The 17,415-nt window shown below is 39.0% G+C and overlaps 1 protein-coding gene across 2 annotated transcripts in view; it reads left to right on the forward strand.

Moving 5' to 3' along the window:
• The window catches only part of LOC133564381 (inactive dipeptidyl peptidase 10-like), a 326,503-nt gene that overhangs the window by 172,179 nt on the left and 136,909 nt on the right, over positions 1-17,415 (forward strand). For both annotated transcript variants that reach the window (XM_061918637.1, XM_061918636.1), the window contains exons 2-3: positions 10,744-10,858; positions 17,063-17,158. In XM_061918637.1, the coding sequence (XP_061774621.1) occupies positions 10,744-10,858; positions 17,063-17,158 (211 nt within the window). The remainder of the gene's footprint in view (positions 1-10,743; positions 10,859-17,062; positions 17,159-17,415) is intronic.

Below are 17,415 nucleotides of genomic sequence, written 5' to 3' on the forward strand. Positions count from 1 at the left end.
TACTGTACATACCTTGTACATGAGCTTTTTTTTTTTCCACATCACTTCAGCTCCACAAACTATCGGCCCTCAGCTGCCTGTCTTGCTCCACGATTGCTCATTCTGTCCACTTCTGCGATACTATACAAACAGATGTGGAGCAGGGAAAGGTCAACTCTGATTAGCTGTTGTCGCAAACATTTCCACCACGTTTGATCGTGTTAACATGCCTACAGCTGATCACTGTAATAGTGAAATAGATCACGGTCACCAATCACGATCACATCCAGCTCTACATGACACCAAAAAGCAGCGACAGCTCTGACAAAGACTGAAGCAACAGCTGAAACTGTTCACAGAAAGACCCTTACTTAAACTATTTATTTGCACACAATAATCTTTTACTAATGTTTCAAGAAGACATGATACAAGTTATAAATCTACTTCTTGAATAATTATCACTACTGAGATGATGGTCATGTCTTGTTGGAATTCATGTATTGATCCATACCATCCTTTGCCTCCTTTGCGCAATGAATAATTGATTGTATTGATTGAGTTGGAAGGCATTTGTTCAAGGGAGAGCCAGTTAGAATGACTCCTTTAGGGATCGGAGTTAAAGAAGCTCTTCATCATGTCTTAATTACACAACACTCACAACTGATAAGGGGAGAGCAGGAAAACAATCTGGTTGGTTGGTTGTTTATTCTATACGGAGACATAAAATCTAAAGATGTCTGCCATTAATCCGGGTCAGTTCATGATAGGAAAAACAATCCATTATCTGATCTTAGTTATCGTCGTGCATCTTATTTTGCATGCAGTGTACCGGAATTCTGATGGTGTATTGCCGGCACTGTTGATGCCGATTCACCTGAACAGAATCACACGGCACCATTCCCAGGGACTGTGGCCCTTCCAGCACTTATCTTAAAGCCTCCACTCTTCTCCCCTACTACTCTGTTTGTGGGACACAGCATAACCAGGCCTATCAAACACCCTTCTCTTTTCTGTGACTCGACTTATTGTGGACCAAAGAGGACCAACAAATATTTCCACATCCTCAGTGTGAATTATAACGCTCCTCTGCCCAGTTGTCCCCCAGCATTGAGCGCTTCAGTAGGCTGTTGGCCTTAAATACTTGGATTTGCTGCACATGCAGACAAAATTACCTTGTTTTTATCAACAACTTAAATCTCTCCTGGAATTGCTGTTTTTTATAGCAGTCAGAGTCTATAGGAACTCCCTGGGGATCTCATTGTGGGCTGCTAACATACAGCAGACAGCATACAACATACAACGTACAGCAAACAGCGGCTCAAAGTATCAATACTTTGATGCCAAGGTGATATCAACACAAAACAAATACATCGATTTCTGCTTTTTATAGTCACTAGGGCTGCATGTAACGATTACTTTGATATTAGATTCGTCAATGACTATCTTAGCGATTATTTGACAAGTCTGATAATAAAGCTTACACACATTGAATGACTCTAATCTCTAATCTTTTCCATCGACTTTTAAATGCAGCTTTAGTTATTTAAGGCATGTAATTACGAATAACAAAGATGACTAATCCATTCATAAATACTTACAAAACCCAAAACCAATGAAGTTGGCACCTTATTTAACTCGTAAATAAAAACAGAATACAATAATTTGCAAGTTCATTTCAATTTGTATTCAACTGAATACACTGCAAAGACAATATATTTATTTTTGGAACTGAGAAACATTTTTTGGGCAAATGATCTTTAACAGGCTTAGTTGGCCACATGCGTGGACAGCACCTTTTGGCTCTTATTTCCAAAATTGTGTACACTACTGAATTGGGGTCTTATGGCCCTTATGTGGCCACTTACACTGCCATCTGGTGGTGTCAAAAGAGTATAACATAAAATGGAATTTGGAAAAAAAAGTGTAAAAATAAGAAATAGCACCCCGCTTTTCGCCCGATTGTCGCTGAGCTGGGCACCAGCGCCCCCCGCGACTCCAAAGGGAATAAGCGGTAGGAAATGGATGAATCAATGGACTAAGTCCATCATATCAAAAGATGTTTCTTAGTTTTAATTTTAATTAGGGTCCAATAGGCCTAAATAGCAAAGAGAAATAATGATAAAAAAAATGCATGTAAACAAACAGCTTGGGTCTTAAGAGGTTAACTTAGAATTTAATGGCAGCAACACTTTGCAAAAAGGTTGGTAAATGGGCATTTTTACCACAGTGTTACATGGCCTTTCCTTTTAACAACACTCAGTAAATGTTTGGGAACTGAGAAGAACAATTTTTGTAGCTTTTCAAGTGGAATTCTTTCCCATTCTTGCGTTATGTACAGCTTAAATTGTTCAACAGTCTGGGGTCTCCGTTGTCGTATTTTACACTACATATTGCGCCACACATTTTCAATGGGAGACAGATCTGGACTGCAGGCAGGCCAGTCTAGTACCTACAATCTTTTACTACAAAGCCACGCTGACTTATGAACTTTGCGCCTATAATAGTCCGGATAGTTATTCTCCTTTTTGGTCCGAAGGACACAATGTCCACAGTTTCCAAAAATAATTTGAAATGTGGACTCGCCAAACCACAGAACACTTTTCCACTTTACATCAGTCCATCTTCAATGAGCTCGGGCCCAGTGAAGACGTTGGCGTTTCTAGGTGTTGTTGATAAACGGCTTTCACTTTACATAGTAATGTTTTAACTTGCACTTACAGATATAGCAACAAACTGTAGTTACTGACAGCGGTTTTCTGAAGTATTCATGAGCCCACTTATGTTGGTTTTTGATGCAGCACCGCCTAAGGGATTGAAGGTCACGGGCATTCAATATTGGTTTTCGGCCTTGCCGCTTACGGGCAGTGATTTCTCCAGATTCTCTGAATCTTTTGATGATATTTCAGACCGTAGATGGTGAAATCCCTAAATTAATTGCAGAAGCTCTTTGATAAATGTTGTCCTTAAACTGTTCAATTTACTTATGCATTTGTTCACAAAGTGGGGACCCTCGCCCCATCCTAGTTGGTGAAAGACTGAGAATTTCATAGAAGCTGCTTTTAGACCCAATCAGGGCACCCACCTGTTCCCAATTGGCCTGTTCACCTGTGGGATGTTCCAAATAAGTGTTTGATGAGCATTCCTCAACTTTATCAAACTATTAACCTTGTTTTTGTACTAAAAAACAGTTAAAATAACAGCAAAGAAAACAAACAACAAAACAAATCTAACTTCCTTTAAAAAAAAAAAAGCATTTCGTAAAAAGCGGAACACTGGTATATTACCGACTAATTATATTTTGGCAGTTTTAGCTATGTAATGGACTCAATGTGCTAAATTATATATTTGATTAATTCTTAAAGTGTTGGCTATATAATAGATTGCATGTTTAATCTTATGACACCTCTGCGGCAGGGTTGTCAAACGTACCCGAACAGGTTTTATCCGGCCCACGGGATGAGTTTTCTGAGCATAAAAATGAGCCGAAATTTTTGAATGCTTTTCTAAATGTGTCCGCTAGATGCTGCAATGGCAATTCTTTGTACATCATGCTACATATGTAAAAAAAAAAAAAAAAAGAAACCACAGGATGTTAGTGCACTAGTCGAGTAAAATGAGCAAACTACACAAATAACATCCTGTAATTATTATTACTATTTTTTTTTTAGGTTGATAGATTGAAAATTGACACAATTGAGTTGACTGATGAACATTATCACATAATTTAATCAGAGAGTATAAATAACGACAAATAAAGATAGAATACTATTACTGCAACATGTAAGTGTAAAAAAAAAAACAGAACAACATAATGATTTGTACATTTTCAGAATGTGCTTATTCTTTTTTAAACAAAGAAAACAATCTGAAGTTGTCCTTATTTTTAAGTTATTGTGCCGTGATTTTACCAGTCCAGCCCGCTTGGGAGTAGATTTTTCTCCATGTGGCATGTCACGCGTTGTGGCGCACCTGCTGCGCGGAGTTGCCACTTCAAGGATGCACACACGACCAGTCTGCAGGATTGCAAGTAAGAATGGATTTTAATATAATAAAACAAAAGAACACTGGTGCAAAAAGGGAAAAACAAAGCGTGTGCCAACGCACGGAAAGCTAATGCTAAAACTTAGCAGGAAACAGAAGTAACACTAAACGATGTGCCGAACGCACGTGAAGCTAAGGCGGAACTTAGCACAAAATAATCTATGACACCTGATACAAACCGTGACGTGTTGCAAAAAGCAAACAATGAGCCGAGGACGAACTAAGGAATAACGCAGGCTTATATACTCAAATAATAATTGCCATCATGTGTGCGACAAAGGAATAGCAGCTGGGACAATTAAGAAACCATGGCAACGAGCTACAAGAGGAAGTGCACAAACACAGGAATCGGCCAAGTCTAAAACTAAACATGATCAAAACATGTAAATGGCAAAACAATAAACGATCCACATAGCGGATCGTGACATGGCCTCCGATAAAAAATAATGATAAATAAATAAATAAATGGGTTGTACTTTTATAGCGGTTTTCTACCTTCAAGGTACTCAAAGCGCTTTGACACTACTTCCACATTTACCCATTCACACACACATTCACACACTGATGGAGGGAGCTGTCATGCAAGGTGCTAACCAGCACCCATCAGGAGCAAGGGTGAAGTATCTTGCTCAGAACACAACTGGCATTGCAAATTGACGCTGCTTTAAAAAGTCCTTTAATTGATGTAGACAAAGTTTGGCTGACTGACTTAGATTAAAATGATAGTTAAAACTATTTTTCACATGGCTTTGTCTCACACTTGTTAGCCAGCTGGCAATGCACAAGACAAGCGAACAATCTTACGGAAGCTAGGACCGCATCCTCCTTCCAGATGTCTGACATCGTGCCTTTGCATTGAATGCGAGCTTATCAATGATGTACTGCCAGAAACACAAAGTTAGCTTTGCAAAATGAGCAAGGTATTCATGTTTTCAACAAGAATAAGAGGAAATGTTGTCTGACTTTACATGTTGTTTACGTGCTAGTGGCGTCACAGACCGCTTTCCTCCTGGAAAAAAATACGAGTGATGACGACACAACTATTATGGACGACAATTTTTGTCGTCAACATTTGTCGACTAATTGTTGCACCCCCATTAGTCGGTACACTTTTCCCCCTGCAAGCTGCCTCACTTGTGAACCATGAGTCAGTGTTGAAGAAGAATGCTTGCTGTCTTGGAAAAAATATACATTGTTTCCACTTATTCCTAGAAGTCTATATTGAATGCAGATTTGGGGTTTCCGGTTGGCCCTTGCTCATTCAAAAAAATGTAATGAAAGTGTCTCAGTGTAGCATAACTGTAGGTGTGACGTAACTGCGCTTCACAACACACCTCATTCACACCTGGTTTGCGAGAAATGACGATGTAGCAGAAATGATCTGTGATTCACTCTAGCCACTTTGGTGCTATATTTAGCGAGTAGAGGTACATATTAAAAGTAAAAGAGAGGTGTATTATGCGCCATGCATTTATTCGCTCATCAAATACAAGCCACCACAAGCCAAGGGAGTGTGCATTCCTATAGCGTGCACAAAACCTCCAGAAGCGTGCAACCCAATTTTGATCACTTTTAAAAGTACTAATAAACCACTGCTCTTAGACACTCTTCCGTAACACTTTGAAAACCACTGCTTTACTTATATCACCAGGGCCATTTGCTGAACACATCTCTTTTTTTATGGACCTGTGGAACATTGTAGAAATAAAATAAACCAAAACTAAAAACTGTAAGTGTGGCCAAACAGTAAATAAATGAATATCTAAGGCAGAGCACATTAATCGATCATTCTTTGTAATTGAATTACTCGAGGAATCGTTTTTTTTGAAGTCTTCACCCCTTAAATAATTTGTAAAAGCAGATTAGGGATATAATGGTAAACGGTATTAATGATAAACTGCAGTAAGTATTACGGTTTTAAATTTAGATTGAAAGACCCTGATTGATAACCACACTTTGATAAACTCACAGACCAGTTAGCACAAGTTAGCTTAAATGTTAACCTCGTTACACGATACATTAAGAAATAACTTACCCTAATCTAAACTTGTGTAGACACAATATTGTCTGAGCAACTAAACTATTCACTTGTGTACATTGACGATACAGGCTGTGTTCTCTTAGCACACACATCAGTTTTTAATTAACACGCATGCAGGAAGAAGTTGGATTACGAGAAAATAGCACACAGAGCAGATTAAACCCAAACCACCTACTGACCAATCAAGGTGTATTAATAGGATGTGTCATATCCACAAGGTTTATAGGTAATTGAACCCAGAGAGCGTGCAAATACATGTTTTTTTAATATGAGGAAGGTTTCAAACGAGCGACTTGGTGTTACCACAGCAGATAATATCACGCACACGACACACTCCCTGGCCAATCAGAAAGAGCAAACAGTCAGTTTGATCAATGGATCGCTTGAATGCAAGTGCCTGCAGGGTTCCTTATCGCCCTCAGATGTGGCAGCGTCTCCGAGGGTCAACACACAACCACTGGGTGTGTGCACCACGAATAATACTCCTTTATTTCCTTCTGGTAGTTGTGAGGAGCAACTTTTAAACATTAACTATGATGTTTTATGGGTCTCTTATGGACTATCAGGATTTAGACTTAAACTGTCGTCCATACCGATACCCATGAATTATTTGATACCACAATGAAAAAAAAAGAACCCAAGTACTTTTAAATTCACAACTTTATTAAAAAGTGTTTTTTTTTTTTTTGATTGATTGATACTTTTATTAGTGAATTGCACAGTCCAGTACATATTCCGTACAATTGACCAGTAAATGGTAACACCCGAATAGGTTTAATGCATCAAATATTTAAGATCACTGTTCTTCAGCATCTTTTTGCACGTAACTGCAGTATCAGTTGCCAAGAAGTAACGCTACATTCTAACAGAAGTGTTCTATAATCTTCCAGGACATAAAAACAAACAATATTGTGCTAATAAATATGAGCATACCTAACAACAATAGTCAACTATTTCACATTATAAAAAAAAAAAAAAAACAGTAGTGGCATTGAGCCTTCAAGTGTCATGGCTACACATCACTGCAGCGACAGGAGATGACGTGCCGGTAAAAAAACAATACATTTAAAAATAAATATATATATGTATATATATATATATATATATATATATATATATATATATATATACATATATATATATATATATATATATATATATATATATATTAGGGGTGGGCAAATTAATGCGTTAATTACGCGTTAACTCATCAATCTATTAACGCCAACAATTATTTTATCGCACATTTGCGTATGTTGTTTACATGCTTTTATTCTGTTAACGCCTTTTCTTAACAAGATGGCATCTCCCGGATGTACTTCGGCGTCGAGGGGCTCTTGGTAAAGATGGAACATTTGGAAAAAATACCGGACAATTCTGCAAATTTCATAGCTTGCTTACAGCGTGGTCACTCCGGGATCACTTACGACCGCCAGACAATTCTGAATGTGGATAGATTTGGCCGTTTTGGACTGAATGACGCGTGCTTGCTAGACCGGCTAGCTAGCATGGGAATACTTTGCCGGCTACATCCAGCGGGCTGTGAAGCAGCGGAGTATATGTGTTGTCTGTCTATTTATGAATAATGCAGATGAGGAGTGTTGGCTGAGTTCTTAACGTTTGCTTTCAGAGCGTGCATATCACAACATACAAGATGCCGTCATGGCGACACAACCTATACCGGGCTACCGCGCTTGCTCGTCACTCCTGTTGCATGCTGGGTAGGGTAGTTCTTTTTTTCCCTGGCTCATAACATCACAATATAGTACCATGTATATGCCTTCAGTTTATCAAAGCACCAAGCAAACAATCGGAAAATTCCCATCTTATCAATTCCTAGATATGGTCATAATTATTTTAAGTGCACTACGCAGAATAAACACAACATTATAAATATTGCTACTACGGATAATTTGATCAAAAATTCCCTAAAACAGCCCACTACCTATAATTTAGGTTTTTTAAACATAAGATCCCTGATGAACTGCTACTGTTTAACAGGGACTGATTTAAATTGTGTTTGCACAACAAATGTTTTGGCGCTTTTGTTAATGTGGGAGAATATTCCAATAAAGGTGCATTACACACTACTTTTGAATTCATTATTGGGCTTTGCGTATACACTGCAGTTAATCACGATTAATCGGAGAAATAGTGCGATTAACTTCGATTAAAATTTTTAATCGTTGCCCAGCCCTAATATATATATATATATGTATGTATATATATATATACACATATATATATATATATATATATATATATATATATATATATATATATATATATATATGTATATATATATATATATATATATATATATATATATATATATATAGATATATATATACATATATATATATATATATATATATATATGTATATACTGTATATATATATATATATATATATATATATATTTAGTAGTCCAAGTAGCGCAACAGAGAAGTGCACAGTAAATATGCAGTACGGAAGCAAGCAACACAATTTAACAAATTCCGCCTTGTCTTAGAAGCGAGGGTAGCATATACTGTAAACCTTTTTGATTAGTGATCAAAGGGAGGTGAGTCTCCTGATCACAAATAAAAGGCAGGTGCACTTAATCGTGCTCACACCAGGAATTGGGGAAAAGAATGGAACACTAAAACAGAATAAAACACTTAAATGGGAACTGAACTTTTGGGGAATTTTGCCTATTGTTCATAGTCATTAAGAAAGAAATCGTTTAATGCATTCTAATTTGTAAAAAACGTAAACAAAAGCCCGCTTACAGCAGAACAAATGGGAGGTCGTCTTTTCTGCCCATAAAACCCCAAAAATACCCATCCAAAAACCACCATCAGTACGCCATTTACTTGTCTAGACTTTAATAATAACCAAGTATTAGTGATATTGTTATTATGAGCGAAAAATACACAGCATAGTAGAAGGACTAAAACGTATTTCGACAAGTTGGTCCACTTTGCCAGACAATTTAGACCCGGGATTGGCGAGATTGACACGAAAATGTGCTTGGTTCCACCCCCCCTTTTTTTTCTCGCAAGAATTATGTGTCATTCTTCATCTAAATGGGAATATATGAACATTCTGGCAGTCGGCATCCTAATGACATCAGATCTTATACAGTAAGTGATGTTGTATTATGTGTGTTGGCTCTGCAGTGACTAGTGATAAAGTTAAAAAAAAGCGAACGTCGTGATGCGTTTTTTTATTTAAAGCGCCACATATGCTAAAAATGATCAAAATAGGCATTTATTTACTATTTAGAATGCATTAAAAAATAAAATACATTTGCCGTAATGTCTCTCATAATGATTGTGAACCCTAGGCAAAATTCCCAAAAAGTGCACTTCCCCTTTAACACAGAAAAAAACAATATATTGTACGTCTGACCTGTCATGAAAGATCAATACAGTAGCCCCTCCCCAACAAAACAGATTTCAGATGTTTAACGCAGTCCCAGATGTAAAAGAAGAAGTCCAAAATCAAGGGAGGGTGAAAGGAAGACTCAATGCATGGTTGCCAGACTGCACTTCTGCCACGAACGGCCGTGGGCGAGAGTCACGGCCGTTGCTGCTTTGGCGCGGAGGTCGTCCAAGGAATGGTCACCGCTGTGGCTGCCAAGGAGGAGGAAGACAAGTGCAAGATGTGTGCTTTTGTCTGCCAGAGTGGAGGCAGGCGTTGTTTGGCTTTTATGCATTTCGTGACATAGCGTGTAGTTCAGATTATACACAGGTCCATGGTAGAAGGTGTACAGATCCATTGTTGGGGATGCACTCTGCATTTCCGTCATGCTATTTTCAAGCAGGCTATAGTGCAGATGTTTAATCGTGTTCGACAATGTGCTGTGTAATGGGACTTTGTAGCCATGCTCAAAACATGGAAGCTTATTTCTTCCCCACTTACTGCAGATAAAAGTCGAATGTCTTTGACATTTTCAAGCAAATGGTGATTTTCTGCCTTCTTTTCTCTGTCACAGAAGTATGTTTGGTGAAGTCGCTGAATGGCCGCTGCCACGAGTAGTTAGGCCATTCTATAGTTAGCGTTATCTAGTGACTTTTCTAGTAGGTCGATAAAGCATTTTTACTTTTGTTGTATTGTTGAGGACAGACATGCATATTTTGCTACCGGCCTATCTTAGGTAAAACATTTCCACACGATTGAAATACCACTGCTGGTTTTCTGCATAATTGCACCAACTTTCTCACCTGGTTGTTCTGACAAAATCACGTTGCCAGCGACTAGTCGACATCAGGCTCAAAACGTCATTGTGGGCATCTAAAGTCGACTTGTCGTCTAGTCTTTTCAACCCCTAAACCCTAACATCTATTTTTGACATTCTGAAGATTCCTGTTTTTCACAGATTTCCAGGGAAAGTAAAAGTAATTTTTCCACCCATTGAAACATTCCAAAACACTCGGATATCGCATATGCACGTCTTACGAATCCACTTTTTTAGTTCCACATTTTGCAGACAATATGTTAGTTCAGCTTCAACTCTTCAGCTTTCTCACTCAATTTTTACACACATTGCCTTAACTACTTCTTCACGTGTTCACTTCAAGAGTCCATTATAAAAAAAACAATACGTTATGGTTTGTGACTGATAGAAAATGTGTGTTGTTTGCTGTTCTTCTGAAATTTTGTCCCTGCCTTTGATTGAACTTAATTTCTTTCTGTAGGATCTTGGTGGGGTGAGTCCGCCTCAGAGGAACTGGAAAGGCATTGCCATCGCCCTGCTGGTCATCCTGGTGGTCTGCTCCCTCATCACTATGTCGGTTATTCTCCTTACACCAGGTAATGATCATTATCAAACTTGTGACACATTGGATGGGGGGTGCACAATCCACTTTAGCCGTCAGCTTGCAGTAAAGTGTTGACTATCTTAAAGAGTGTTTTGTGGCGAGTCCAACTTTGACCACAGCTTCAGTTGCGATGTAGAGTGGCGCTTTTCATCATTTTCACCAGACTGAATTGTAAAATGATTAACCCATTGCGAGAGTTACCTAGGAATGGGGCCATATGAATCCCTTCCCTTATGTAGATAAGATAAGCTGATTTTATGACGTTAGGCTAGTGCAGTGGTTCTTAACCCTAGGGCAAGGGTCGGGAACCTTTTTGGCTGAGAGAGCCATGGAAGCCAAACATTTTGAAATGTATTTCCGTGAGAGCCATATGATTTTTTTTTTGACACTGAATGTGTGCATTTTTATGTAAAACCAACATTAGGGTATAACACGTCTGTTATTCTTTTCAATAACATTTTTATTCTGAAGCTAACTAATAATGAATAAAATACTTCTTACCATTCTTGGCTTCTTGAACAGGTTAGGTAGAAAAACGGATGGATGGATAAAAATGCATGAGAATTTTTTATATTTTGAATGTTATTTTTAACACTGATTACCAGTGGAATTATTCATTACTTATTGTGTTAAGCAATGTTAGCTAAGATTAATCTGAGAGCCAGATGCAGTCATCAAAAGAGCCACATCTGGCTCTAGAGCCATAGGTTCCCTACCCCTGCCCTAGGGGTTCGGTGAGTCGACCTCAGGGGTTCGGCGGAGGTCAAAACACCCCCGACTCATCGTGTAAATACAAACTTCTCCCTTTCGCCGTATTACGGATACGGCAACAGCTGACTGATTTGCAGGTGTGTAATTTGTTTCCAGTTTATGCACTGTGTTGGTTTTGTCGTTTGAACAAGGTGATGTTCATGCACGGTTCATTTTGTGCACCAGTAAACAAAACATGGTTACACTTTAGTATGGGGAACATAGTCCCCATTAATCAGTTGCTTATTAACACGCAAATTAGTAACATATTGGCTCTTAACTAGTCTATATTAAGTACGTATTAATGCCTTATTCGGCATGGCCTTATTATAACCCTAACGCTCTAACCCTAACCCTAACCAAATAACTCTGAATTAAGTCTTTATTACTCAGAATATGTTTCCCTAGTGTTCAAATAACTCTAAATTAAGTCTTTGTTACTTAGAATATGTTCCCCATACTAAAGTGTTCCCAAAAACATATAATTTTGTCTTGAATTTGAAAAACACTTTATTTTTCACTAAAGAAGTGTTCGGTGAATGCGCATATTAAACTGGTGGGGTTCGGTACCTCCAACAAGGTTAAGAATCACAGGGCTAGTGTATCCTTGGAAACGTTTGCATTCCAAAATAAGACACTTTTTCCGGTAAATGACGAACTGAGGAAAATGTGATATGATACACATGTTCCCGTTAGACCCGAATCAATCGATCAATCAAAGTTTACTTATATAGCCCTTAATCACAGCTGTCTAAAAGGTCTGCACAAGCCACAACGTCATCCTCGGCTCAGATCCCACATCAGGGCAATGAAAACTCAACCCAATGGGAACAACGAGAAACCTTGGAAGGGACTGCAGATGTGGGACACCCCCCCAACCCCTAGCCCTCTGGGTGATCGGTGCAATGGATGCCAAGTGGATACATTTAAAAATGTGAGAGTCGAGTCCATAGTGAGACCAACAGGGGATCCTCTTGCATGTAGACAAGTCGGGGCGCGGAGACATCACCAACTGATGCATAAGGTGTGGTCACCCCGGTTTCCCGACTTCATGTGAAGCAAGTGTGAATGTTGACCGCACTCATGCGCCATAACAGCGGACATGCAGTCATGGTTAGGGTGAGTAAAATGTACTCCTAGGAGTGCAAGTATAGTAATTAGATACTTTTCAACAAATGGGTCCTGTCATTATTAAAGTTTGCTAAAGTGGTCTCTTTGCAACACGTCTCCTAATAACGTTATGTAGTTCATATTAGGAGTGTTCCCATCCGATATTGATATCAGATACTGGTCTAATACAAAACAAGTATTTCGGCTTGTGTCTAAAATGTGTGACATAATCTCAGATACAAGCGCAGCATGTTTACCTAATCAAAGCTAGACAAAGAGTTAACATCTTCTTTTCCTCCAAAAAGCACGGAGGGTTGGTCTTTTCTTGAATTTTAGACAAGTCATTTACAAAAGGTAAACATGGTAGGAGCTAGCAGCCAAAACTGCTGAACACACAATATCACACAAGCTATATATATACATACAGAGGTGGGTAGATTACCCAAAAATTGTACTCAAGTAAGAATACCGTTACTTTAGAATAATTAGACCCAAGTAAAAATGTAAAGTAGTCATCAAAATAAGTACTTAGGTAAGAGAAAGAAATGATTGCACAAAAAACTACTCAAGTATCAACTTCTGATTTTTTTTGTAACTATTTTTAATTGTTCTTGGACTGTAATTGTAGTTGATGTGTGCATCCGTGTAGAACATACAAATCATATGCAATTTGTTGCAACATGTTTTCTCTAGTTAGAAGTAGAATTATTGTAGGCTAAAATGTGAACATTTCAATCAATCAATGTTTATTTATATAGTCCTAAATCAAAAATGTCTCAAAGGACTGTACAAACCACTACGACACCCTCGGAAGAACCCTCACAAGGGCAAGGAAAACTCACACCCAGTGGGCAAGGAGAACTCACACCCAGTGGGACGCCAGTGACAATGATGACTATGAGAACCTTGGAGAGGACCTCATATGTGGGCAACCCCCACCTCTAGGGGATCGAAAGCAATGGATGTCGAGCGGGTCTAACATGATACTGTGAAAGTTCAATCCATAGTGGCTCCAACACAGCCGCGAGAGTTCAGTTCAAAGCGGATCCAAGACAGCAGCGAGAGTCCCGTCCACAGGAAACCATCCCAAGCGTAGTCGGATCAGGATCGTAGAGATGTCCCCAACCGATACACAAGCGAGAGGTCCATCCTGGGTCCCGACTCTGGACAGCCAGTACTTCATCCATGTTCATCGGACCGGACCCCCTCCATAAGGGAGGGGGGGACAGAGGAGAAAAAGAAACGAAGCGGCAGATCAACTGGTCTAAAAAGGAGGTCTATTTAAAGGCTAGAGTATACAAATGAGTTTTAAGGTGAGACTTAAATGCTTCTACTGAGGTAGCATCTCGAACTGTTACCAGGAGGGCATTCCAGAGTACTGGAGCCCGAACGGAAAACGCTCTATATCCCGCAGACTTTTTTTGGGCTTTAGGAATCACTAATAAGCCGGAGTCCTTTGAACGCAGATTTCTTGCCGGGACATATGGTACAATACAATCGGCAAGATAGGATGGAACTAGACCGTGTAGTATTTTATACGTAAGTAGTAAAACCTTAAAGTCACATCTTAAGTGCACAGGAAGCCAGTGCAGGTGAGCCAGTATAGGCGTAATATGATCAAACTTTCTTGTTCTTCTCAAAAGTCTAGCAGCCGCATTTTGTACCAACTGTAATCGTTTAATGCTAGACATGGGGAGACCCGAAAATAATACGTTACAGTAATCGAAACAAGACGTAACAAACGCATGGATAATGATCTTAGCGTCGTTAGTGGACAAAATGGAGTGAATTTTAGCGATATTACAAAGGTGAAAGAAGGTCGTTTTAGTAACGTTTTTAATGTGTGACTCAAAGGAGAGAGTTGGTTCGAAGATAATACCCAGATTTTTACCGAGTCGCCTTGTTTAATTATTTGGTTGTCAAATGTAACAATTGTATTATTAAATAAAGGTCGGTGTCTAGCAGGACCGCTTATCAGCATTTTGTTTTTTTTTTGGCGTTGAGTTGCAAAAAATTAGCAGACATCCATTGTTTAATTTCATTAAGACACGCCTCCAGCTGACTACAGTCTGGCGTGTTGGTCAGCTTTAGGGGCATGTAGAGTTGGGTGTCATCAGCATAACAGTGAAAGCTAACACCGTATTTGCGTATGACGTCACCTTGCGGCAGCACATAGATGCTGAAGAGTGCAGGGCCAAGGACCGAACCCTGGGGAACTCCACACGTTACCTTAACGTAGTCCGAGGTCACACTGACACAAATGACAGCAGATGATATGTTCGTTCTTTTTACTGTTTTGAAGATTTTTGACTGTCTTTTGTCTGGCGTCGTGAAAATATTTGTAGTCAGTACGTTTCTATTTACTAAATTAGTCTGATTTGTCAAATAATTTAGTTTCTTCTAATTTCACGGCTAAATGTGAAGTTGTAATTTTTATGATCTTATTTCTAATGTGACTGTTGGCCATACGCAATGTGTCTCTTGTACACTTATGGGCGATTGTGGCCATTTCAGATTGTTTAGCTAAGTGGAAATGGAAATACAGTAGAACAAGAGAATGCTAGATCCTAATAAGTTACCGCTAGTAACTTTCAAGCTCTGAATTTTAGCAAGGTAAAGTATAACAGACAATGCATCTTTGAAGTTGTCTTGAAAGCACTTTTATTAGTTATTATTGCAGAAAATCTTAAAAACAAAATCAACTAAGATTGCTCTGGGGCGGCATAGCTCGGTTGGTAGAGCGGCCGTGCCAGCAACTTGAGGGTTGCAGGTTCGATTCCCGCTTCCGCCATCCTGGTCACTGCCGTTGTGTCCTTGGGCAAGACACTTTACCCACCTGCTCCCAGTGCCACCCACACTGGTTTAAATGTAATTTAGATATTGGGTTTCACGATGTAAAGCGCTTTGAGTCACTAGAGAAAAGCGCTATATAAATATAATTCACTTCACTTCACTCTGAGGTCGGTAACCACAACCAGATTTAATCCGTACATTACACGTTCCGGGTTATAAAGCACACTGGTGATTTTTGATAAAATGATATGATTTTAAGTTCGCCTTATAGTCCAAAAAATACGGTATAGTTGCATATTACTTATAAAGTCTATGAAGCAATAGAATTTGAAAGTATTATTAAAAAGTAGCACTAGTAGTAATATTATTGTAGTAAAGTGATTTCATCTTTATTATGCTTAACTCAAACTTTATTGAAGCGCTAGCTCTACTGCTCTAAACAATGCACAGGCCCAGTTGCCTAGGACCCCGCCTGAACCCCTAGCGGTGGTCACAGTGCTGCCTGATCAAAAATGGCACATTAACATTACAACAATTATTGATAGTGGTATTTTAAGACTATTAGTGTAGTAGTAGTAATAGAAAGTGTCTTGTAACAAATGTGTGTGCATGATTCAACTTATTGCGTCATAAGCTTAACTTCATAAATTATTATTATTATAATTATATAATTATTATTTACCCCCCAAAAAAACAATTACCACTCCACTTCGATTTAAAGACAGCCTAATGTTGGAAATAGTATTAGTTGTAAGTAGAAACATAAAAAAGAAAACTGCAGGAGTACGCGGGTGAAGAGTGCACGTGAGTAGAAACAACAGTCAGGCAAAAATTATTGTTGAAAAATCTACGTTAAATTTTAGGATTACTTTGTACTCGTCCCTTGCAATCTCCATCCGGGCATGTCCCTTGATATTTTCCTCGTAAGCTCTTTTCACATTTGTCTTTCTCTTGTTACTTCCGCCATCCTTTCTTCCACTCTCCACTCTAGTCCAGTCCGTTTCCCTCTCTTCCGACTCCATTTCGTCCGACTCCGACATGGCTCCCCCCTGCATTGATGTCCAGCACACGGCTGCCGAAAGTAGGCTAATTGCAGATCTGAAGCAGGTGTGCCTCCTGGTAGTGCCCCTTGTCAAAATCTCTGTGATCTGGCAAATAGGACATGACAGAGCAGACAACCAAAGTAATAGCAAAAAAATACTAATACAAAAATACACTCATGGAATAAGAGTAACAAAATTCGAACATACAACAAAGTAAACCCTGAACTTTCCAGTTCCATTTCAACTGAACACACTGCTTTCATTTTATCCACTTGTTTTTGTTCACATACTGTATTTCACCAGGAAGGACAACAAACAGGAGACGTTAACAACAGAAGAGGTTTTTAAGCTCTATCACAACTTTCTTTGTAAGAAGCACATGACTTAATGTTCCGATTACATATTCATGTACTTTTCAACGTTTCGTTAATCCCAATAAATTCCCACAGTACTTTTTGACAGAGGTCGGAGTCACACTGTGTTGTTGTTCTTGTTTGCAGCTGACAGCCAAGCTGGAAGTGACACCAAGCTGACAGTGGAGGATCTCTTTAAGCCGGAGTTCCAGGTCCACGACCCAGAGGCTAATTGGATCAATGGTGAGTCACACAGCTGGCATGCAAAGTAGTTCTCGTTAGTGCTTCATCACATGCTCTGGATTTTTTGTCATGGCAATGTCAAAGGAATGGAACGCTTCACAAAATCCATGGTTGGCTCTTTAGTGACACAGTTTTTGGTTCGGTTCGTTGTACATCGTTGTTCCTACCATATATCCCAATAACTTGAAAAGGGCTTCTAAAGCTCTTACCCATGAATTAAGTGCAAACATGTATTTGTACAATACATGACCACTGGA

The sequence above is a fragment of the Nerophis ophidion genome, linkage group LG13 (assembly GCF_033978795.1).
Source record: "Nerophis ophidion isolate RoL-2023_Sa linkage group LG13, RoL_Noph_v1.0, whole genome shotgun sequence".
In the NCBI taxonomy this organism is placed as follows: domain Eukaryota; kingdom Metazoa; phylum Chordata; class Actinopteri; order Syngnathiformes; family Syngnathidae; genus Nerophis; species Nerophis ophidion.